General features: G+C 42.7%; 1 protein-coding gene across 1 annotated transcript in view; it reads right to left on the reverse strand.

Moving 5' to 3' along the window:
* The window catches only part of LOC124607382 (cytosolic carboxypeptidase Nna1-like), a 533,373-nt gene that overhangs the window by 242,500 nt on the left and 264,741 nt on the right, over positions 1 to 26,132 (reverse strand). The window contains exon 12 of the mRNA XM_047139698.1: positions 12,001 to 12,113. Within this exon, the coding sequence (XP_046995654.1) occupies positions 12,001 to 12,113 (113 nt within the window). The remainder of the gene's footprint in view (positions 1 to 12,000; positions 12,114 to 26,132) is intronic.

Genomic DNA, 26,132 nt, shown 5'->3' on the forward strand with positions numbered 1-26,132 from the left:
CAATATGAATATGCTGGAAACACCCACGATGGATCGAAAAGGCGCCGAGGGGGGGTGAAGTGTGCTTGTGTACTTTGCAGCGTTGGCACGCGACGCAGGAGCATGCCCATTTCTGGCAGTTCTTGTTGACATTTCTCCACACAAAGCGCTCCGCTACAAGGTGAGTGGATGCGCGAACACCGGGGTGGGCTAAATTATGCAATGTGTTGAAGACAGCTCGATGGAGTGTGGTTGGGATGAGGGGGCATAATGTGCCCGTACTGTCATCCCACCAGACGTCACCAGAAATGCCAGGGAAGGTGGTGCGGACGAAGTGCAGTGAAGAAGTAGAGTCTGAAATCAGGTTTTGTGTTTCCTCATCGGCGGGTTGGAGGTTAGGCAGTTCAGAGAGGTCTAACAGTGAATGGATGGCATTGACTCATGAAAGGAAATCAGCAACTATATTGTCAGCACCCTTTATGTGTCTGACATCGGTGGTGAACTGAGATATGAAGTCCATGAATCTGAAGCGGCAAGGAGGCGGGTCAGCTGGCGGGTTTGTAATAGCTGCAGCCAGGGGTTTGTCATCCATTAAAAAATAGAAAGGGCATCCCTGAACGTCAGTCTTAAAATGCTTAATTGCTTCATAGACCGAGAGCAACTCCCAGTCAAACGCGGAATATTTCCGTTGTGCATTGGTGAGCTTGCTCGAGAAGAACTGCAGAGGCAGTATTGCTCACATCTGTGGTGATGAAAAGCAGTGCATTGGGATGAGGATGTGAGATGGTACAGGCCTCGATGACAAGAAGATTTTTGAGTCAGTCATAGCAGGGTTCCATGGAACGGGCCGAGATCCAGAAGTGTTGGTGCCTGCCAAGGTGTCTGTCAGTGGAGCCGAATCTCCGCAGCCTGAGGTAGATGTCGGCGATAATAATTAACTGTCCCCAGAAAGCGCCAGACCTCTTTAATGACAAAGGTCTGGTTAGGTTTAGTATTATTTGTACTTTCTCAGGGGGTGGTGAAATGCCGTCGGTAGTGACCCGAAAACCAAGAAAAGTGACAGCGGGTTGACGTAGCAGGCACTTTGTCTTGGTTGGTCTCAATGCGTGCTGCCGTGAGAGTGTTCATAACAGTTTGCACATGTCGAATGCTGTCCGCGATGGAGGAGCTGAACACAAGAATGTCATCAAGATATGCAAAGCAGAATTTTAGATCGAATAGCACTTTGTTGATGAAGCGTTGCCAGGTCAGGCTTGCGTTTTTAAGACTGAAGGGCATGAATCGAAACTGAAATAGCCTGATTGGGGTGGTGCTTGCTGTCTTCTAAATGTCTTCATGTGCCATGGGGATCTGGTGATGGGCCCATTTGCAATCAATGACAGAGAACGTAGTTGCACCTGTGAGGGAACTGGCAAAGTCGGCAATGTTGGGTATGGGGTAGGTGTCCATAATTGTTCATGCGTTTAGTCGACGGTAGTTTCCGCACATGCGCCATGACCTGTCTTTCTTGGGTGTCATATGGATGGGTGTAGACCAGCTTCTGGCAGAGGGTTAAATGATGCCGGAGCTTAGTAGTTCAGAAATCTGATTTTTAAGGTCGGAGAGGCACTCGGAACAAAGTCGATGTGGTTTACTGGAGATCAGGGGACCTGACATGAGGCGAAGCTTTTGAGCTGTGTCATTGGTGATGACGGAAATGTTCTCGGCGGGACGGGAGGCAGTTTGTTTACAATGTGTGGCGGGCAGGAGGCAGGCGAGGCGTGGTCGTCATGTTCAGAGCCACTGGGCGGATCCGACAGAAGCCGAGGCGGCAAAGTGTCCAAGTAGTCAATGCGACAAGATGGCCGCCGTCCCGAAGCAGTGTCACCGTGGTCTGGTTGGTAAGCTCGGTAGAGCTCGTGAGACATAAGTGAGTCCACCGTATGAGGGCGCGGCCTGTGGCAGCACGGTTGCAGCCTAACGCTTGGCGCCAGTGCACTGTTTGTGTTGTCAGTGGTGGTCGCACGGTGGCGTGCATGAGCTGAAGTTGCACAGTACGAGGTGCCGTCTGCAAGGGGCGGGGTAGGAGAAATCAGTTCGGGAACATTGACACTCGTCGCGCATGAGCACTTGTGTCCGGCCGAGTGTCAAACGCTGCCATGTTAGGAGGGTGTGGCCCTGCGGAACTGCCAGTACACGTTATGGCAGTCTTGATAGCACAGTTGCAAGGGGTAGCAGGAGGTAAACAAACAGAGGCTCAATTGCTGGAATTGCAAGTAGATTAGGCACACTTTCTGACCTTGCTTTGTCTTTGCTGTAGTGTCTGTAATTCCTTTGCTGCATTGGAGAGCTGGAGCTGTGTTTTGTGGAGCCGGAGGGAGAGCTCGAAGTTTTCCTTGCATAGGCAAGCGACGTGTTCCAGATTGACAAGGCACTTGTGGGTGGTTTATTGTAACGTCGTCGACAGAGACGAGCATGTATGTACGGATGAGATGAGCCTGGACCGATGTGTCACGGTGGGGGTTGCTCGACGGAGCACTGGGGAAGCGAGTCTTGGACGGATGATGAAACACGGTGTTACACACTAGGACTGGTGAAAATCTGTGGTGTTGCAAGAAGTTAATGCCTATTATAGGTTTGTCACACCAAAAGAGTCCACTCAAGTTTGCAATTTGCGGAGAGTGAGAAGACGTGGGAAGTTGAACCCGAGCATTGTAGTGTAGTTGAATTCACGGCTTGCAGTGAAGTATGATGAGGGCAGATGTTCGACAATGCTAAGGATGTAGACAGCAGTGAAACATCGGCGCCTGTGTCCACTAGGAAAAGGTATCCTGACGAAATGTCTTTAATGTAAAGTTGTCCGCAATTATCCGGTCGTTCCCAGACAGAATGGAGCACTGGAGGGTGCCTGTCATGTTGTGCACAGGAGGCGGCACCCAGACCGACCTGCGATTGGAATTTGGGAAGTAGCAGGGTGGTCTGCAGATCCGTGCCGCCTCACCAAACCGTGTGTGGAAGTAACAGTACGGGTAGTGCAGTTGCATTTCCTGCGGAAAGTTCGTTGCCAGTGGCAGTGCCCAAGGTTCGGTGGCCACAGCAGGTTCGGTTGCCGGTGGTGTCCCAGTTGCTTGTTTACTGCTTCCCGGAGTGAGCAGAACGGTCAGCACAATACAGCCCCAGCCACGTCCGGCCGCAGGGCGATGAGCCTGAACCTGAGACTTGTCAGGTAGGCAACGGCTGGCAAAATGGAGCAGTGATGCATCGTGAAGCTTGTGAGCAACTGTCATTCTTGACTCGACAGGTTCAGGAGACCTTTGAGCCAGAGCAAAGCGGATATGAGGAGATAGTTTATCTGATCAGATGGCGAGGACAGCTGTGTCAGAGAATAGATCAGCGCTGACCAGGGCACGTAGCCGTCTCCAGAGCTGGAAAGGTTTGTCATTGCCTAATTGCTCATTGTGGAGCACTTGCTGTCTTGCTGCCTCAGTTGTGTGTGCAAAGCAATGTAGAACTGTCTTTTTGGCTAGAGTGTACCGGGTAGATGAGTCCGGGGCGTTGACCGGGTGATCAATCAAATGCTCTTGGTCGTGCAGGTGGGTGATGAGGCACAGATACCTGGTTGACTCGTCGAGTTTGTAATGGTCAAACACTTTGTTCACCATTTTGAACCAGATTGTTGCTCTGTCGGGATTAAACGGTGGCAGTGTCGGTAAGCATTGTAGAATGTTCAGAAGAGCACGTTGAGTTGAGTTCGTCGGGGTACTGCCTGAATCAAGCTGTTGTTGCTGTAGTATTCCAGGAGAGTGTGCCTCCAGGGGATGTGGCAGTGATGGCTGTTTGGGTGGCAGCATGAAGGTGACACGTTGTGGTTGAGCGCGATCCGTCACGACGTGGAAGGCCGACGCGGATGAGACACCGTAATGTGTCAATTGCAGTTGCGGAAGCTCAACACATTGTGGGTGTGTTCAGATTGACGCGTTGCAGAAGACCGACATGGATGAGGCACCGAGATGTACCAAGAACGGTAGCAGGAGCTCGACTGGTGCTGGCGTAGGGGCAACAGGTGAGAAAAAGTTCAAAGTTTGAGAACGCGTGTTAGTCTGTGGAAAGCTCGATGTATGATCAGAGCCGGGGTCACCTGTGTTGCAGGGAGGCTGCAGAGGTGTGGGCTGTCCAGAAGCACATTGTGGGAAATGATGTCGATCGAGGGACGGAATGTGTGAATGTTCACTGTTCAAAGTCACTCCTCTCAAAACGGTGTGCGGCTAAGGTGAATGTCATGGCACAAAATGCTGAGGTGTAGCAGTGGGACGGAGGTGGAGTTCTTGCACAGATAACGAGTTATTGTTCCTGTTGCAGTCCGAGGTATTGAAGTAGGAAGGCATGTGCTGATGCTGAACCAAGGCAGGTGCGAGCATGGTCGGATACTGAGGAGGTAGACCCATGAACGAAGCAGTTCTGGCCACATGGTAGGTATCCGCGTGGTACTGTATGGATTGCGGCGGCGCAAATCATTGTCCTGGCGGTAGTAGGTTGTCCGACGAAGAATTGGAGAATTCGGCATTGGTCCCGAACTGCACAGAGATCCATAAGAGGTAACTGCACAGTCGATGAGGGAGGGCACATGTGGCAGGAACAAGGGCATTTGATAGCCAGAGTCATGCGCACTCCTAACCTCACTTATTGTTGCAGGCTCGAAAACGTCCAGCGAAATTGGCGGAATCATTGAGTGAGAGGCATCGTGTTGCAGTCCTGGCGGGTGTACATTGCCCGCAACATGACACATGTCGATCACAAAATCCGGCATTAGGCGCTGGGCTGAAGTCATTGTTCGTATGCTGTGTCAATGCAATACATGCAGAAATAACTTACACGTTGCTCGCGGACACAGTAAAACGGCGAAAATGAAAGACGTTATAACTCGGGGTCATCAGTGAAGAAGATTACCAGTTGGTTGCACCAATAATCACACCCATTTAGCAATAGTTCATTTATTAACCTTAACACATACAAGGATCACAAAGAACTGAATTTAACATGGCGGAACAGCCAAAGATAATACTTAGAGTCCAAAGATGAATGTATATTGATGTTAGTGTCAATTTCATCGGCGCCACAAACTCTTGACATATGTAACTTATGTTGACAAAACAGTGAGACTGAGTTACCAGCAGAGAACTTCAGAGGAAGAAAATATTCATTCACTAATTTGGAAAAAGCACATGATATTATAACTGCAATGATATTATTAAACTGATCATTCAAATTTGTTCGCTGCCACCACATAATAAGCTACACTTCTTGCTATTAGCTTATACATCCTTTGGTATGAAACATATGGCGCAATAATTATATCAATTCAGTAGTAATATTGATAAGTTTTGATAATAAGCAAACATCGCTGATATGATGCCATTTCATGTTTGGCTATAAGACTAAGACAAATATACATTTGACACACCATTGTTGTATATGGTATCAACACTACCTTACACAATGCTGCTACTACCCAGCACTGGGGAGGAAGACATTGGCATCATGCGAACGTTTAAGAGTACATTGTCCAGTGGTCTAGATGAGATTCCAGTGTGTCAACCTAAAGACTGCACTAGCACCATAAAAGTGCCCCAGCAGATCTTATAAATGAGTCATTCACATCCAGTTGCTTCCCTTACCACCTAAAGCAGCCAAAAGTTCTTTGCATCCCAAAACAATTCACACCGAAAGTACAGAGAACTAAAAAACAATTTTGCTATTGTCGTCTTTTACAAAAACAACACAAACTATTATGAAAAATAGACTTATGGATCATTTAAATAAATACTAACAGTTTGCTTTCAGGTTTGGGAGAGGAATAGAAGATGGTGCAGCAAAAACTGCAAAATTAGTTTCAGAAGCCTTGGACAAAGGAGAACACATAACAAGCATTTTCCTAGACCTCAATAAAACATTTGACAAAGTTTATCATGAAATACTTCTAAGTAAATTTAAAGAACTGGGATAAGGCAGATTGTAAAAGAGTGGTTTATGTCTCATCTAGCAAACAGAATGCAGAGGGTATAGATTCCAAAATTTCAGCTGGCTCTGAATATCATAACATTGGAGTCCCTCAAGCAAGTGTATTAGGATCAATACTGCCTCTCATCTACACTGTTGACTTCCCACTGTGGGCCACACAACATGAAATTGTTACTGGCTGATGACAGCAATGTAATAATTACATGTAGGACATCAGAAGGGTTCAGGGTAAAAGCTGACAAGGTGCATATGGCAGTCCGCAGTTGGTCAACAAACAATAATATAGCTCTTAATATCAAAAGATTACCACCATGAACATCCATATAAACAAAAAAGGTAATTCAACGAGAACATAATGTGACCATTTTAGCAATTTAGACGGAGATAATCTAAACAGCTAAGTGAAAAATCCATGTAATAAACAAGTTTATTGGTATAGTTTGTTATATGTTCTGTGGATCATTTTGCATGACAGATCATAATGATGTGGTATAAGTCATTTTACATTCACAATTTCTTCCCAAACACAAATTGAAATTCACTTTTTTTAAGTGTAAAGATGTGAATTAGTAATTCCTGCCCAACACCTTTTACACATTATAGTAATAGCAATTTCTCTATGGAATAGAAGGAGTTGTCAAGGAGAAATATTCTCAGTTTGTTATCAAAATTTACTTTGCTGTCTGTCAGACATCTTAGATCACTGGGTAAGAGATCAAAAGTTTTTGTTGCACCACGTGCAACCCTTTTTGTGCTACAGACGACTTTAATGCGAAATAATGAATGTAATTCTTCCTTCTGATATTGTAATTATGTACATCATTGTTCCTTTTGAGCTCCAGTACATTATTTACAATAAACTTCACGGAGGAATAAATCTGCTGTGAAGCAGCAGTCAGATTACCCAACTTCTTAAACAGATGTCTACAAGACAATCATGGGCGAGGACCACATATTAGTCTTACAGCATTTTTTTGCACAATAAAGACTTTCTTTTTTGAACTTTTTTGAAGGTGAGTTACCTCACAACATTATTCCATATGACATGCAAATGAAAACATGCAAAATATGTCAACTTACTAATTTGTCTCTCCCCAAGATTTGCAGTGTTTCTAAGCACAAATGTGGCTGAACTAAGTTGTTGTAGGGTTTACAAAATGTATCTTTTCCCAATTTAAATGCTCATCAATATGGACCCCTAGAATTTTAAAGTTTCCACCCATTTATTATTTCCTTACTATGTGTTACACTTATCATAGGTGTAGTATTTCTAGTTGTGCACAAGTGAATTTGTTACATATATGACTTAATAAAAAACTTTGGCTTCAAAATAAACTTCATGAAGCCCACTAGAAAAACTGCACAGTCAACTACCTATATTGATAATATTCTAATATTCTAACAAATTATGTATATGAAGATGTTTATAAATTTTGCATGGATTTAGGAATCTCCAACCACTCTGCATTCTATGAACTACCAAAAACTAAGAAAGACATTTCATGTAACAAAAGCCATATTAAAAGAAAATTCAATAAAAAAATCAATTACATTTAGAAATAAGTTAAGAGAGTTTGAATGGCCTTATAGCAGCTGTATTTCTGGTGATACTAACTATAACAATTTCTTAAGTAGCTTCCTTGAAATATTTAATGAAACTTTTCCACTTAGAACTACATGCAACAAATTCACAAATAAACTTAAATAGATGACCAGGGAAATAAAAATTTCTAGTGGAAGGAAGAGGAAGCTCTGCAATGAACTGAAATATACTGTGTGTGCTTGTCATTATAAAGCTATATTTAAAAAAGTAGTGAAGGCAGCCAAACAAATGGCAAACAAGAAGTTCATTGTACAACATAAAAGTAAAACAAAAGCAGTGTGGTCTGTTGTCAAACCAGAGTTGGGTGTTAGAGTTAATAGTAATGATATATCTTGGATTAAACTAGATGATAGCTTTATTGTAAACCTGGCTCAAATTTCAGAGAGTTTAAATGAATTCTTCATAAATGTGGCAAAGTCAGATGTTGATGTAGCAGAGTATCTGAGTAAAATAAATTCCTTTGTCATCCACCAAGAAGCTGAGTATATTATGGGTTTTCAAAAAGTCACAATGAAGGATGTGGAAAATACTACACTCCTGGAAATTGAAATAAGAACACCGTGAATTCATTGTCCCAGGAAGGGGAAACTTTATTGACACTTTCCTGGGGTCAGATACATCACATGGTCACACTGACAGAACCACAGGCACATAGACACAGGCAACAGAGCATGCACAATGTCGGCACTAGTACAGTGTGTATCCACCTTTCGCAGCAATGCAGGCTGCTATTCTCCCATGGAGACGATCGTAGACATGCTGGATGTAGTCCTGTGGAACGGCTTGCCATGCCATTTCCACCTGGCACCTCAATTGGACGAGCGTTCGTGCTGGACGTGCAGACCGCGTGAGACAACGCTTCATCCAGTCCCAAACATGCTCAATGGGGGACAGATCCGGAGATCTTGCTGGCCAGGGTAGTTGACTTACACCTTCTAGAGCACGTTGGGTGGCACGGGATACATGCGGACGTGCATTGTCCTGTTGGAACAGCAAGTTCCCTTGCCGGTCTAGGAATGGTAGAACGATGGGTTCGATGACGGTTTGGATGTACCGTGCACTATTCAGTGTCCCCTCCACGATCACCAGTGGTGTACGGCCAGTGTAGGAGATCGCTCCCCACACCATGATGCCGGGTGTTGGCCCTGTGTGCCTCGGTCGTATGCAGTCCTGATTGTGGCGCTCACCTGCACGGCGCAAACACGCATACGACCATCATTGGCACCAAGGAAGAAGCGACTCTCATCGCTGAAGACAACACGTCTCCATTCGTCCCTCCATTCACGCCTGTCGCGACACCACTGGAGGCGGTCTGCACGATGTTGGGGCGTGAGCGGAAGACGGCCTAACGGTGTGCGGGACCGTAGCCCAGCTTCATGGAGACGGTTGCGAATGGTCCTCGCCGATACCCCAGGAGCAACAGTGTCCCTAATTTGCTGGGAAGTGGCGGTGCGGTCCCCTACGGCACTGCGTAGGATCCTACGGTCTTGGCGTGCATCTGTACGTCGCTGCGGTCCGGTCCCAGGTCGACAGGCACGTGCACCTTCCGCCGACCACTGGCGACAACATCGATGTACTGTGGAGACCTCACGCCCCACGTGTTGAGCAATTCGGCGGTATGTCCACCCGGCCTCCCACATGCTCACTATACGCCCTCGCTCAAAGTCCGGCAACTGCACATACGGTTCACGTCCACGCTGTCGCGGCATGCTACCAGTGTTAAAGACTGCGATGGAGCTCCGTATGCCACAGCAAACTGGCTGACACTGACGGCGGCGGTGCACAAATGCTGCGCAGCTAGCGCCATTCGACGGCCAACACCGCGGTTCCTGGTGTGTCCGCTGTGCCGTGCGTGTGATCATTGCTTGTACAGCCCTCTCGCAGTGTCCGGAGCAAGTATGGTGGGTCTGACACACTGGTGTCAATGTGTCCTTTTTTCCATTTCCAGGAGTGTATATTATCATTAAAAAATAGAAACTCTGCTGGGTGGGATGGGAAACCCATTAAAGTGATTAAAACAGTGTGTGGCATAATAGCACCTCCTGTGACTAAATTATTCAACCAGTCTTTTGAACAGGTATGCTTTACCAGTGTTTTGAAGTATGCCAAACTCAGACCTCAGTTCAAAAAAGGGTAGGGGAAGATGTGGAAAACTATCGGCCTATTTCTATTCTTCCACTCCTGTCAAAAGTGTAAGAGAAAGTAGCTGTAAACTAGGTCAAAAACTTTATTGTAAAAAATGATATTACTATACATAACCAATTTGGATTTCAACCAGGAAAAACACTCTGTATGCAGTGAATAACTTTACTGAAAAGATAGCCAAATCACTGGATCAGAGGAGTTAAGTCACAGGTATCTTCTGTGATCTCACAAAAGAATTTGACTCCATGAACCATGACTTGCTTATCTACAAATTAGACAAATATAGGATTAAAGACAATGCTCTAAATTGGCTGACATAATACATACACAACATAAAACAAAGGTTAACAATCACCTCAGATGCAGTGAACTGTTATACTAAATGGAGTACAGTATCCTGGGATTACAACTTGATAATAAATTCAGTTGGGAGGAGCACACCACAGAACTGCAGAAACGCCTTAACAAATCTGTATTTGCAATTCGGGTGTTAGCAGACGTAGGCAACATAAAAATGAAAAAGCTTGCATACTTTGCCTACTTTCATTCCATAATGTCATACGGTATAATATTTTGGGGTAACTCTTCAAGTCAAACAAAAGCTTTCAGAGGATGAAGTATGAGTAAGGAATCTTCAAGAATTGTTATGCTGTTTATGAAGTTTGAGGTTATTGAGGAATTTGGTGAAAGAGTAATAAAGTTTATGTTTAGGGACTGTGTGTAATGAGGTATAGTAGGACACGTTTAATTGGTCATACGGAATAGACTGATAGTGAAACAGATATAATTTTGAGAATGCAATTAAGTAATCTGTGACAATAGGAAAGGTAAATCTGGTGGTGAGCTTATGGTGAAAATATGAATATGAAATAAGATGTGACTTGAACTGTGAACTAATTGATGCAGCCAGAGTTAAGTGATGGAACAACTTAAGCAGAGTGGGAACCTGAGTGAACAAACAGCAGCTAAAATTTTATAATAAATAATTATGTAATGGCCTTTAACTAGGGATGACAGAATTTGAGGATTTTGTGGTTACAATAGTATTTAAGTTTGAAGGTGACAGGAATCAATTGTAGATTTACAGTAGCAATTTGTGAGTGTTAGTTCTGTTTTGTGGGAGCATTTGGTTTAGGGGCTTCCACTTTCCTTAAAAGGAACATGTAATTTTCTTAATGTAAGTTTTGATTTTGCAGTGTGAATTATTATTAAGTATATGCAAGAGATATATGAAAATGTTAATGTAGTGATATTCTTGTATTTTTAAGATCAAGTTTGAAATAAGTTATGAAGTAGTGTCTGATTGTATGTATTTATGTTTCCATGGAACACCATATTGAATGAAAGGAGCAGAGGAACTGTAGATAATGGAGGGTGGATAAAGGACCATAGAGTCTGCACACCATTAGGAGCCATTCAGTTGTATTGTGCTCCTATGTTTTATAAAAGTTTTTGATAACAAATTGCTTGATGCTGATTTCCATCCTCTGCCACGTCATTTTTAGGACTGGAATCACCACATAACCATTCAACAAACAGGACTAGTAAGAATAATTTGTAAGTTTGATAGCTAAACATCTTCTGATGGCCTCTCTCTGATATGAAGCAAGAAATTCAAAATGTACCTAATCAGCCACTTCATCCACAAATCATCAGATTATCTAGACTGAGGAATTTAAAATGCCTTTTAGCTTCAGGCTAAATAGCAATGTTCATTCTAAACATGCCTCTACAGCTATTATTCTGTGAGAATTATACATGTGGTCACATAGACATTAACCTTTAATATGAGATTTAAAAAACAACTATTTAATGTATGTGAGGAAGGCTCAGCATTTTCTAACACAGGAAGTTTCTTGATCATTTTACTTTGCTATAATTAACTTAAGTAAGCAAAAACAACATACAGTATTTTAACAATACTTAATTATTAATGCAATTTCTAGCTACTATCCCACTTTTCTAATGTATATCTCAATTTTTATGTCCTTCATGGCAGGAACTCGAAACACAATGAATGAATTAATTTATTTGACTTTCCAAATTGTGTTGGCTTAACTGTGGTCACTCTCAAGATGTTGCAGCCTTTTTCTTTCTTTACATATGTTTTAGCATACATTTCTGCTAATACTGCCCAATGATACTTCACTTCTACTCAATACTGTGGGCACTATATAATATGCAATATAGTTAATTTAAAATTGTGTGACTATATACTGTTATAACAGCTATTTTCAGCATTTACTAATTTATTTAAGTGACATGATGAGTAATACCTTGAGTAATCTGAGAGTGTGATGTTAGTTGGCTCATCGGCACTGGAACCTTCCTTCATAAGGCGTGTTACAATTTTAACCCTGAGACGTTCCTTTTTCGCAGCATTAACAATCTGCAAAGTTACACATTTATGTGATGAATTTTCTATTTACTGTATGTTATCATTCATATAAGGCACTTCTTTATTTTTTGTCATGACAACTTATTTCAAAATGGCTAATTTCCTTTTTTCCTGTAATACATATATCACAACAAGCTGAATTCCTTACACATTACACAACTTTGTAGCATTTTTATGCATGTACATTATAAATGTGCCTGCAGTGCAGCTACCAAGTGAGCTACTTTACCATTTAAAGCACAGAAATGAGACTCGGCAGTTATCAAGTTAACTGACAAAATCATGAGAGGCAAGGAACAGTATGATACAACAGAATAATTGTTTTGAAGTAAAATACTACTCTTGTCAGCACTGCCAATTCTATGCAAATGCCACTGCTCTTAGTCGTTAGGTAAAGGCCATTGGCCACTGAATTGTCCATGATGAGGGGTAATGCCTCAGATTTGGTATTCTTGGCAAATTCTTGACACAAAGGATTTCAGACTATTCAATTCCCTAATGATTTTCAAAATGTAATGCATTGTGCATCTAGCTCCAACTTCCATTCCATATTCAAAGTCTGTTAATTCCTGTTGTGCAGCCTTAATGACATCGGAAACCTTTTCACATGAATCCCCTGAGTACGAATGACAGCTTCACCAATGCAGTGCCCTTTTATATCCTGGTATATGATACTACTGCCATTTCTATATGTGCATATTACTGTCCCATGACTTCTGTCACCTCAGTGCGAATCACTGATTCAAATAACTTTAATGAATGATGTATTCCCAGCAAACACGGTAGTTAATATAAACGCAAGTTTGAACCAGCAATACAGTGTTAATATCAGTTAATAAAATGCCAGCAATTGTTTAAAGCCACAGGGATTGTTTCACAATATGATGGGAGGCCGTTTCTTTATGAGTTGCAGCAAACGTTCTCATCTTTACTTTCAAGACTAGTATTCATTCAATCTATGTAACCTAGGCATTATGAGCTGAATTAGCTCATAATTAAGGATGTAGTCACCAAAACAGCACTAGTGGTGTCACCTGTGAAGGCAGCTTCAAGTAGAGCATGGTGCTCTCTTCTCATTCGCTGGACATTGCCAAAGAATCCTTGTTTGTTGTACCTGTCATCCAATATCTTGCCCACACAGTGGCAAGCTGCAGCATCTGCAAACTTTCTGCTTTCTTCTGGCTCACAAAGTACGCCCTCTTGTGTCCATTCCACCACTTGCTGCCCACACAAAGAAACATCCTCATTCATCATCTTTTGCCATACTTTTTTACACTAATAGTTCAGGACACATTTCTCTTGATGAGATGTCCAGAACTGATGATATTCATCATCAATGATGAAATCCACTATAGTTGTAAAAATCATTTATCTCTAAAAAGGAAAGCAAAACCTGGTTTTAGGACCTGTGCCCCATCTTAATGTATATACTAAAATGAGTGTCCATAGAGGATACATAAGTGAAGTTAAAATAACCTCAGTTATGCATCCTTTATGGACTCTCATTTTAATATGCATTTGAAGATGGGTCACAGGCCCTGAAACTGGATTGTGCATTACTTTCTAGAAATAAATAATTTTTACAACTGTAGTGGGTTTTATTGTTGATAATTAACGTTGACCTCTCATGGTCGGGGTTCACACACATGTAGAATTTTTTTTAAAGATGTCATATTCACTGTTGACTGTAGTAATTATTTACTTCTCTTTTTGTTTTATAAATAAAAAAACACCATTTTTTGCTGCACTCTAGTATATTCCACACAGTTGCATTTCACCTTTTTCGCCTTAAGGCATCTTCAATGGGATCTAGAATGATACAGTTTTGTTTTGATATGTGTTGTCTACATATTGTGCCATTCTGGATACCACTGATGATGACTTAAAATGAAAAAGGCAAAAGATGTCTGGGAGGAATAAAAGACAGTGCAGCCAAAAATGGTGTTTTTTATTTAAAATAAAAAAATCTGACTGTGCTTGTTGTGAGGGTGGCCATACAAACAAACTTGTTATTTATTTCTGTATTTGAAGTTTTGGCCTTTGGGCCATTTTCAAGATGTTCTGTAAAAGATTTTGCTTCATCACATGTCAGACTTTAAAATCCTCTGACATTTATACATGTCATCATCAAAAATAGGCCTTTCCACTGAAGTAATACAGTAATATCAGACACATGTGAAGCTCTGCAAAGCTCTGCACATCATGAAATGATGTAAATAATTTGTATGAGATACAGAGCTTCACATTTGTCTGATGTTACTATATTTCTACAGTGAAAACGCCTATTTCTGATGATTACGTGTAGCCATGTCAGAGAATTTTAGTCTGACATGTGCTGAAGCATCTTTTGCAGTACCACTTGAAAATGGGCCAAAGGCTGAAACAGAAATAGTGAAATAAATAATTTCTACAGTCAACAGAAAATATAAAATCATATATGAAGATAGTAACTATTCTCAAAAGAACAGATACCACTGATGACCATGCAGCTTCTCTAGAATAAATGATAATTAATTGAAACCCTCAGCTGCCAACAGCTGTTGTTGATATACCTTGATGGGAACAGCTGAAAATGTGTGCCCCAATTGGGACTCGAACCCGGGATCTCCTGCTTACATGGCAGATGCTCTATCCATCTGAGCCACCTAGGACACAGATGAATAGTGCGACTGCAGAGACTTATCCCTTGCATGCTTCCCGTTAGACCCACATTCCCAACTGTCCACAATCTACATACGTAATGTACCAAATACATATTTGCCCACACACTCATTACTTGTGCACACTAAGGTGTCGATTCCGGTAAGAGTTTGGGCAACCTGTGCGCATTCACAGAGACAAAGGTCAATGACTGGGTAGCCTTCAACTATATATATGAATATAGTAACTGTTCTTGAAAGAACAGATACCATTGGTGACCGCGCAGCTTCTCTAGAATAAATTATAATTAATTGAAACCCTCAGCTGCCGACAGGTGTTGTTGATATACCTTGATGGGGCACAAATTTTCAGCTGTGCAGGGGATAAGTCCCTGCAGTCGCACTATTCATCTGTGTCCTCAGTGGCTCAGATGGACAGAGCATCTGCAATGTAAGCAGGAGATCCTGGGTTCTAGTACCAGTCAGGGCACACATTTTCAGCTGTCCTCATTGAGGTATATCCACAACACCTGTTGGCAGCTGAGGGTTTCAATTAATTATCATTTATTCTAGAGAAGCTGCATGGTCATCAGTGGTATCTGTTCTTTCAATAACAGTTACTATCTTCATATACATAGTTAAAGGCTACCCAGCCTTTGACCTTTGTCTGTGCGAATGTGCACAGGTTGCCCGAACTCTTATGGGAAGTCGGCACCTTAGTGTGCGTGAGTAGTGAGAGGATGGGCAAATATCTATTAGGTACATTACGTATGTAGATTGTGGACAGTTGGGAGTGTGGGTCTCATGGGAAGCGTGCAGGGGATAAGTCCCTGCAGTCGCACTATTCATCTGTTTCCTCAGAGGCTCAGATGGATAGAGCATCTGCCATGCAAGCAGGAGATCCTGGGTCCGGATCCCGGTCGTGGCACACATTTTCAGCTGTCCCTATTGCAGTATATCAGTAACACCTGTGGGCAGCTGAGGGTTTCAATTAATTATCAAATATGACATCCTTTGATAATTAATAGTTTAGATCCCTGCATTGTTCAGAATAGTACAAAAACTTGGTTTTTACATTATTTGTCTCAAATAAAATGTTGAACTCTTATTTATTAATAAATATAACATTACAAGAGTTTATATAATAACTAAAAGATGTTTGCCTAAATTTTTATCTTCGGTTTTCCTCCAATGGAAGACTACTTGTCTGATCTTTGTGACAATCACCCCACTAAGTTTGTTTGATTCATAAAAGACTCAAAATTATCCATCTTTGTACATTTTAACAGTATTGTACCATTTTTTGATAATTTTGGGGAAAAATATTATCTCAAAATATAGCAGACCCTACAGAATATTGAAATATGTATCCAGAGCAAGAAATCAAAGGTGGTATCATACATACTAATGGAGATGCTTTGTACAACAAACTACCTCATGCTTTCAGACTGCCATCGCCATTGATTGACCTGTGTAAATCACACTTCATACTAAGGTGTATACTACAATGGTAAAAAACTGGATTCATGTTGTGTATTAAGGGTTGAAGTGGAACTGATGAGACATTATAATACTCCGTTCTCAGACACACACTACCCCTGGGCTTGAAAATGTTCATATGATGTTTTTTGTTGATAGGATAGCACATTTTGCATGTAGAGTCATCAAGTGGGGTAAGTTTATACATATCAAAACTGTTACATACAGTACAACAATTGATTTTCAAATTATCATTTGAATGCAGTGACAAATACATCTACAAAACTTCAGTGCATGAACATCAATGAGGCTTTAAATATTCTGTTTTCTTCACTTCTGCAAGGAAATAAAAGTAATAAATGATTCTGATACATGCATCCACATTACAATCTACATTATATAAACATTTTTAGACTTCACATGCATGATCCTAGACATGCATTCTTAAACACTTATTGGACTGCATAGGATGCTATGAATATCATTTGGGAAGACTGCTGTATTGCAGGTACTGACTGACAGATAAAGGTTAGTGGAACAGTATAAATCAGGACAGTATGCAAACTGAACTTCTGCTGTTTCCAAAATCACAGCTGGCAATTTACTGTTTCATAAAGTGCATGGTGCAAATTTTTTGTGTCTTCATGTAAAAAGAAGAAGCATTTGATGGCATTTAACAAATTTTCATAATGTGGACAAACAGTATTGTATTTAAGTCAGTAGATCCCTTCAAACAAAACTGTTTTCTGTGCTTCTCAATACCAATTTTACTACCACATAGCAGAAAATTAGAAGCATTGAGATTTGACAGGCACACATAACAGAAAGAAACTTCCTAGCTTTTGGAGTTATCACTTGATAAGCTAGAGTAAAATACACTCCTGGAAATGGAAAAAAGAACACATTGACACCGGTGTGTCAGACCCACCATACTTGCTCCGGACACTGCGAGAGGGCTGTACAAGCAATGATCACACGCACGGCACAGCGGACACACCAGGAACCGCAGTGTTGGCCGTCGAATGGCGCTAGCTGCGCAGCATTTGTGCACCGCCGCCGTCAGTGTCAGCCAGTTTGCCGTGGCATACGGAGTTCCATCGCAGTCTTTAACACTGGTAGCATGCCGCGACAGCGTGGATGTGAACCGTATGTGCAGTTGACGGACTTTGAGCGAGGGCGTATAGTGGGCATGCGGGAGGCCGGGTGGACGTACCGCCGAATTGCTCAACACGTGGGGCGTGAGGTCTCCACAGTACATCGATGTTGTCGCCAGTGGTCGGCGGAAGGTGCACGTGCCCGTCGACCTGGGACCGGACCTCAGCGACGCACGGATGCACGCCAAGACCGTAGGATCCTACGCAGTGCCGTAGGGGACCGCACCGCCACTTCCCAGCAAATTAGGGACACTGTTGCTCCTGGGGTATCGGCGAGGACCATTCGCAACCGTCTCCATGAAGCTGGGCTACGGTCCCGCACACCGTTAGGCCGTCTTCCGCTCACGCCCCAACATCGTGCAACCCGCCTCCAGTGGTGTCGCGACAGGCGTGAATGGAGGGACGAATGGAGACGTGTCATCTTCAGCGATGAGAGTCGCTTCTGCCTTGGTGCCAATGATGGTCGTATGCGTGTTTGGCGCCGTGCAGGTGAGCGCCACAATCAGGACTGCATACGACCGAGGCACACAGGGCCAACACCCGGCATCATGGTGTGGGGAGCGATCTCCTACACTGGCCGTACACCACTGGTGATCGTCGAGGCGACACTGAATAGTGCACGGTACATCCAAACCGTCAGCGAACCCATCGTTCTACCATTCCTAGACCGGCAAGGGAACTTGCTGTTCCAACAGGACAATGCACGTCCGCATGTATCCCGTGCCACCCAACGTGCGCTAGAAGGTGTAAGTCAACTACCCTGGCCAGCAAGATCTCCGGATCTGTCCCCCATTGAGCATGTTTGGGACTGGATGAAGCGTCGTCTCACGCGGTCTGCACGTCCAGCACGAACGCTGGTCCAACTGAGGCGCCAGGTGGAAATGGCATGGCAAGCCGTTCCACAGGACTACATCCAGCATCTCTATGATCGTCTCCATGGGAGAATAGCAGCCTGCATTGCTGCGAAAGGTGGATATACACTGTACTAGTGCCGACATTGTGCATGCTCTGTTGCCTGTGTCTATGTGCCTGTGGTTCTGTCAGTGTGATCATGTGATGTATCTGACCCCAGGAATGTGTCAATAAAGTTTCCCCTTCCTGGGACAATGAATTCACGGTGTTCTTATTTCAATTTCCAGGAGTGTATATACAGAAAACACACACACACAAATGCATGCATGCACCTCTTCTGCCCCTTTATGGTTCTGTCTGGACTAACAGTACCAATGATTTGTTTCTCAGCTAGTGGACTGGTTGTGGTGGGGGCAGAGTTAGGTGAGGTGGATACAGGGAGAGGGAGAGGGAAGTGGGAGGTAGGACAGGATCTGGGGATGGGTGGCTGGCAGTTCAGATGGAGGCAGTTAGTTAGTTGGTTAGCAGGCTAGGAATATGGGAGGAAGGGGTGGCAGGTATGTAATGCATGAATGCATGATTGTATGGGTTGGTGGAGAATGGCACACACTGAAGGTGACATGTAAATGTGAATTTTGGGTGGATGGGGGAGGGGGGCAGGATGGAGGATTGGGAAACCTTTGGGATGAGGGTGAAGGGACAGTGGGTTACCTGAGATTGATGCTAGCATGATTATGGAAGTGGAGGACGCGTTATAAGGATAACTCCAATCTGTACAATCAAGAGAAGCTGGTGGTGGAGGGGAGGATCCAGATGGCACAGATTATGAAGCAGCAACTCAAAATGAGCATGCCCTACTCTGATGCATGTTGTGCCACTGGATGGTCAACTTTGTTCTTGGTAACAGTTCGGTGGTGGCCATTGATCCTGGTGGACAGCCGGTTGGTAGTCACACAAACAAAAGAACCCATGGAGTGTTTGCAGCAGTGCTGGTGTATGACATGGCTGCTTTAATAGTTGGGCCAGCCTCTGATACAGTTGAATAAGTCTGTCACTGGTCTGAAGTAGGAGGTGCTGGGTGGGTATATTGTGCAGGTCCTGCATCTTGGTCTGCCACAGGGATATGATTCTTGTGGTAAAGGAGTCGGGAGTTGGGCAGGCAATGAAGCAACACTTTTGGAAAGGTGGGAAGGATGTTGGTAGGAAGTTCCTCATTTCAGAGCAGGATGAGAGATAATCAAAGCCCTGACAAAGGACATGGTCAAGTTGTTCCAGTTGAGAGTGATATTGAGTGGTGAGGAGGGCAGTCCTTTGTAGTTTATTCTTGAGGTTGGTGGGAATACTGGGTGTGTGTGAAGATATAGCATGGGAAATTTATTTATTTACATTTCAAGTTCCGTAGGACCAAATTGAGGAGCAAATCTCCAAGGTCATGGAACATGTCACTACGTGAAATCACAAAATAAAAGGATTAACAGATAAAAATGAAATATTTATGAACCCCAAAAAAAGTCAATCCATAAGTTTAAGTAAACCCAATCAACTATATAACTAGAATCAGCTTAATTTTTAAAGGAACTACTTGAGAGAATTGAAGGAGTGACCCATAAGGAAACTCTTCAGTTTTGATTTGAAAGTGCATGGATTACTACTAAGATTTTCGAATTCAAGTGGTAGCTTATTGAAAATGGATGCAGTAGTATACTGCACACCTTTATGCACAAGAGTTAAGGAAGTCTGATCCAAATGCAGGTTTGATATCTGCCAAGTATTAAGTGAGTGAAAGCTCCTTATTCTTGGGAAGAAGCAAATATTGTTAATAAGAAATGACAGTAAGGATTATATATATTGAGAGGCCAATGAAAAATACCCAGACTCATGAACAGGGGTCAACAAGAGGTTCATGAACTTACACCACTTATTGCCCAAACTGCCTGTTTCGGAGCCAAAAATATTCTTTTAGAATGGGAAGAGTTACCCCAAAATATAATGCCATATGAAATAAGTGAATGACAATACACAAAGTAGACTAATATTCATGTCGAGTGATCACTCACTTCAGACACTGTTCAAATAGTAAAAATTGCAGCATTAAGTATTTGAAAAAGATCCTGAACATGGGCTTTCCACTACAGTTTATGATCTATCTGAACACCTAGAAAATTGAATTGTTCAGTTTCACTAATCATATGCCCTTTCATGAAATTAAAACATCAGGTTGTGTTGAATTGTGTGATAGAAACTGTAAAAGCTGAGTCTTACTGTCACTTAGTGTCAGTTTATTTTCCATAAGCCATGCACATAGGTAATGAACTGCACGATTTGAAACAGAGCCAATATTGCACATAACATCCCTTACTACCAAACTAGTGTCATCAGCAAAAAGAAATATTTTAGAGTTACCTGCACTTACATAAATAAGGAACAGGAGTGGCTCCAACACTGATCCCTGGGGAACCCCCCACTTAACTGTACACCACTCAGACCCACATCACAGCCATTCTCAACATAATGAATAATGACCGTTTGCTGTCTGTTGCTAAGGCAAGAGGTGAACCAATTGTGAGCAACTACCCGTATTCCGTAATGGTCCAACTTCTGGAGCAATATTTTGTGATCAACACAATCAAACACCTTAGTTAAATCAAAAAATATGCCTATTGGTCGAAACCTTTTGTTTTACCAATCCAGTACCTCACAGAGAAAAGAGAATATAGCATTTTCAGTTCTTAAATGACTGCTAAAGCCAAACTATAGGTTTGATAGCAAATCATGTGATATAAAATGATTAATTATCCTTACATACACAGCCTTTTCAATAACTTTAGCAAACACCAATGTTATTGAAAAAGGTCTAAAATTATCTACATTATCCCTTTCTCCCTTTTTATAAAGCAACTTCATTACTGAGTACTTTAATCGCTCAGGAAATTGACCATTCCTAAAAGAAAAGCTACAAATATGGCTAAATACAGGGCTAACATTTTCAGCACAGTATTTTAATATTCTGCTAGGTACTCCATCATAACCATGAGAATCCTTAGTCATCAGTGATTTAATTATCAACCCAATCTCCCCCTTGTCTATATCACACAGAGTTGTATGATTCCCTGCAAAAACTAAATTTTTATTTAATTCACCAGCAATGTTCAGAAGACGGTTGTTAAATACTGTACATATATCCGATTTACCAGTAACAGAAATATTTTTACTACGACTGACTTTATATCGTCGACCTTCTGCTGCTGACCAGACACTTCCTTCTCAACTGACCATATGGTTTTAATTTTATTGTGTGAATTAGCTATTATATTTGCATATCACATATTCTTTGCCTTCCTAATAACATTTTTAAGTACCTTACACTACCGTTTGTAATGGGCTACTGTAGCTTGATTGTGACTACTTCTAACATTTTGATATAATTTCTCCTTTGTTCTACATGATATTCTTATCCCACTTGTGAGCCACCCAGGCTGCCTACTACTGCTAGTACCCCATTTAGAATGATCTTATGGAAAGCAACTCTGAAAGAGCATGAGAAATGTGTTAAGGAAAGCACTATATTTATCATCTATGTTATTGGCACAATAAACATCCTGCCACTCTTGTTTCTTGACAAGGTCTAAAAAACTCTCTAGTGCTGTTGGATTAACTTTCCCAGATAGTTAGTAATTATATGTGAAATTTGTTTGACTACAAAAGCCTTTCAGTGTTAAAATTTGTGCATCATGGTCTGAAAGCCCATTTATCCTTTTACTAACAGAATGCCCATCTAGTAATGAAGAATGAATAAAAATATTGTCTATGGCTGTGCTACTGTTCCCCTGCACTCTAGTTGGAAGGAACACAGTCTGCATCAGATCATATTAATTTAGGAGATCTACCAACATCTTTTTTCTTGCATCATCATATACAAAATTTATATTGAAGTCACCACATGTAACTAATTTCTGGTACTTCCTACAAAGTGGATCAAGAACCCTCTCTAGCTTGAGCAGAAATGCTCTGAAGTCAGAGTTAGGGGACCTATAAACAACAACAATTAGAAGTTTAGTTTCACTACATTCAACTGCCCCTGCACAGCATTCAAATATCTGTTCAGTGCAGTGCCCTGATACATCTATGGACTCAAATGGAATACTGTTTTTTTATGTACATAGCTGCTCCTCCACTCCACAAGGAACTCCTTGAAAAACAGCAAGCTAATCTGTATTATGCTAAAGGAAGCCTCTGAATTGTCAAATTATTTAAGTGATGCTCCGACATGCCAACAATTTCAGATTCAACATCTATAAGAAGTTCACATACTTTATTTCTAATATCGCTTATATTTTGAAGAGATATGCTAGTTCCTTCTCTACTTGGAAACATGACATCCACTGAAAGTGAGCCCTTAGTTAGAGGGACTTCCTTGAAGCACGTATACCTATCAGCTGACTTCAATCTAAAAAAGGTGCAGCTGTAACACAAATTACTACAGGAATTTTTCTATGGGTGATCCCACCACCACCCACTACACTGTCACATAAAAGCTTTGCCAGCCTCACCTTCCCATACCTACTGAGGTGCAGCTCATGCCTAGTGAAACCTGATCTAGTGATAGACCCATCTGGCACCACTGAAATGTGACCCATGCCCTGTGCCATCAGCACCCTCCCCAGCCCCATTTTAACACACCTAAAAGCCTCATTAAGATGAGGTCAATCATGACACTGAAACAGTTGCATGAAATGAACATTAGTGCCACCAGTTTGAGTAGTTATCTTTACCAAGTCACCACCTACGTCATATTCTCCATCCCTATCAAGACTGTTCCCTGCTCCACCCACTATCACTATCTGATCCTCCTTCATAAAATTCCTACATAACTCCCCTACTCTGTCAGTCACCTGAGCCAACCCTGCACTAGGCTTCACAATGCTGGTGTCCTGGTACTCGCTCCCCAACACTTCCTGCAACTGCTGACCCACACCTCTACCATGTGAACTACCTAGCACCAGAACCTTTTTCTTTCTGTTAAACTTTTCAACTGACATAAGCCTCCTAACTGCTGAGGACTGCTGCATGTTCCCTACATCTGTTTGTGGCCTATTTTCAGGGTAATTAACTGCCTATGAAGACCTTTGCAAGGCTTTCAATACACTGGGCATGTGCTTTCTCATTGCTGCAGATATATCTTTCATGAGTGGCATGGCTGTTTGGGAGGGTTTTTGGTGTGGAAAGGACTGCAGCGTGGAAAGAAAGGCAACTGTCAAAATGCAGGTACTGTGTGTTTCTGGTAGACAGAGGTGTGGATGGAGCGATCAGAGAGGTGGAGGTCAACATCCAGGGAGGTGGAACATTGGGTGTAGGAGGACAAGGCGATGCAGACAGGAGAGATGATTTTGAGATTGTGAAGGAATGTGGATAGGTTATCTTGGCCCTGTCCCAAGATCATGAAGATATCATCAATGAACTAGGGGTTGCAAGTTTTAGAACCCCCTCATCAACTCATCACAGCACCCAAACATTGCTTAGCTAATCTTTTCAATATACTACATTCTCCAAAACTCCTTCCAAACACTCCACAAAACCCAGAACTCAAGCAAACTCAAAACACTGTTGTTACCTTTCCCACCAAAAACCTCAGTCCCACAGAAGTTTCTGTTCTATCCAAAGCCCTCACCTTTAGCTGTACACCAGTGTTGGAGCCTTTGTCTGCTGGAAGGATGATTAGATCAGGATCTGCTTTCAGGTTGTGTAAGGCTGTCTTTTCTTCTGCTAAAAAGTTAGTGTTCTTAGGTAGGGACCTAGGGAAGTGTAATAAGACCAAGTTCAAGTTAAGTAATTCCTGGAACCTGGTCAGAGGTTGGGTAGGTGGAAGGGGAGGAAGGTCACAGTTGGATGGTAGCATGAACTGGGAGAGGGAAAGTTCAATGTTGGGGTTAGGTTGGCTTTTGTTGGAGGGATTGGTGGCAAAGAAGTACTTCCATTGTAGGGTTCAGGAGAAGAACTGTCGAACTTTGACATATCCAATGTGGTTAAACTTGTGCATTGGGCTAAAGGTGAAGGTTTGGGATAGGACTGAAACTTCTGTGGGACTAAAGTTTTTTCTAGGAAGGTTAGTAACAGTTTTTTGGTTTGATTAGGTTCTGGGTTTTGTGAAGTGTTGGGAGGGAGATTAGGAGGATGTGGTATATTGAAGAGGTCAGCTACACAGGGTCTGGGTGTCCTGAGAGGGTGACCAGGGGTTCAAAAGCTCCACAATCTGTAGTCTGTTTCAGGTTCATTGATGATACTGTCATGATCTGTAATCAGGGCCAAGACACCCTATCCACATTCCTTCACAGCCTCAACACTTCTCTCATCCAGTTCACCTGGTCCTCCTCTACCCAACGCACCACCTTCCTGGGCACTGACTTTCACCTCTCTGATTGCTCCATCCACACCTCTGTCCACATTGCACCAACTAATCACCAAAAGTACCTTACATTGACAGCTACGATCCTTCCTGCACCAAAAGGTCCCTCCCATACAGCCTTTCCACTTACAGACAGGATATCTGCAGTGATGATGCTGAAGGCTTTACAAAGGCCTTCACAGATAGGCAATAACTGCCAAACCTAGTCCACAAACAGATTTCTCATGCCATATCTTCATATATCCTCAACACCCACCCCCCAATCCCAAGAACCAGCTACAAAGGAGTGCCCTATTCGTCACCCAGTATCACCCTCACCTGGAGCAGCTGAACCACATCCTCTGCCAAGGCTTTGATTATCTCCCATCCCACCGTGAAATGAGGGTCATCCTACCCAAGATTTCTCCCACCCCTCCTAAAATGGTGTTCTGTTGCCCACACAACCTACATAACATCCTACTCCATCCCGATGCCACACCCACTCCCTGCCCCTTACCACAGGAATCATATCCCTGTGGTAGACCACGGGCTTGCCCAATACACTCGGCCAGCACTTCCAACTCCAGTCCTGCCACAGGCTAATTCCATCCCATCACAGGTTGCATCATTTGTGGAAGCAGCCATCCTATCCCATCACAGGTTGTGCCATCTGTGAAAGCAACCACGTCACATACCAACCCTGCTGCAAATGCTGCACAGCTTTTTATGTTGGTACATCAACCAGCTGTCTACCAGAATAAACAGCCACTGCCAAACTGTTGCCAAGAACAAAGTTCACCATCCAGTGGCACAACATGCAGCTGAGTACAAGACGCCCACTTTCAATAGCTGCTTCAGAACCTGGGCCATCTGGTTCATCCCCTTCACCATCAGCTTCTCTGGACTATGCAGATTTATTTATCCTTACAACATATTGTCCAGTCCTGTAACTATCCAGGCCTCAATTTCAGGTAATCTACTGTCCCCACATCCTACACTCAACAGTTTCCCCTTCCTCTGTACTGTCAAACCTCCTTCACTTTATGTCCCCACGTCACCTTCAGCATGGGCCACTCCACACCAACCACTACAATTGTGCATTACACACCTAGCCCATGTATCTCCCACACCTCCCTCCTGAATTCCTAGCAGGCAGACTGACTGCCTCTGAGCTGCTAACCACTCACCCCCATTTTCCATCCCTGCCTTCCTCTTCCTCTGTCCACCCTAATCAATAAAACCCCCACCACAACCAGTGCACCTATCAATAGCTCATCAAAGGATAACTCCAAAAACTAGCAAGTTTTCTTTCTTCTGTGTGTGCCTATCAAAAACTCAAAGCTTCTGTTTTTTAGTGTGTGTTATTCTTCAATCAAAAAGTACTTACATTCTACAAGAATTTTCCTACAACATTTACTGGCACATAATGCAGTTATTCTGAGTAATGCAATGAATACAGAGTTACATAAGTGCCACAAGCTTAAAGAATTTACTTATCTTAAAT

This window comes from Schistocerca americana, chromosome 3 (assembly GCF_021461395.2).
Source record: "Schistocerca americana isolate TAMUIC-IGC-003095 chromosome 3, iqSchAmer2.1, whole genome shotgun sequence".
Lineage (NCBI taxonomy): Eukaryota > Metazoa > Arthropoda > Insecta > Orthoptera > Acrididae > Schistocerca > Schistocerca americana.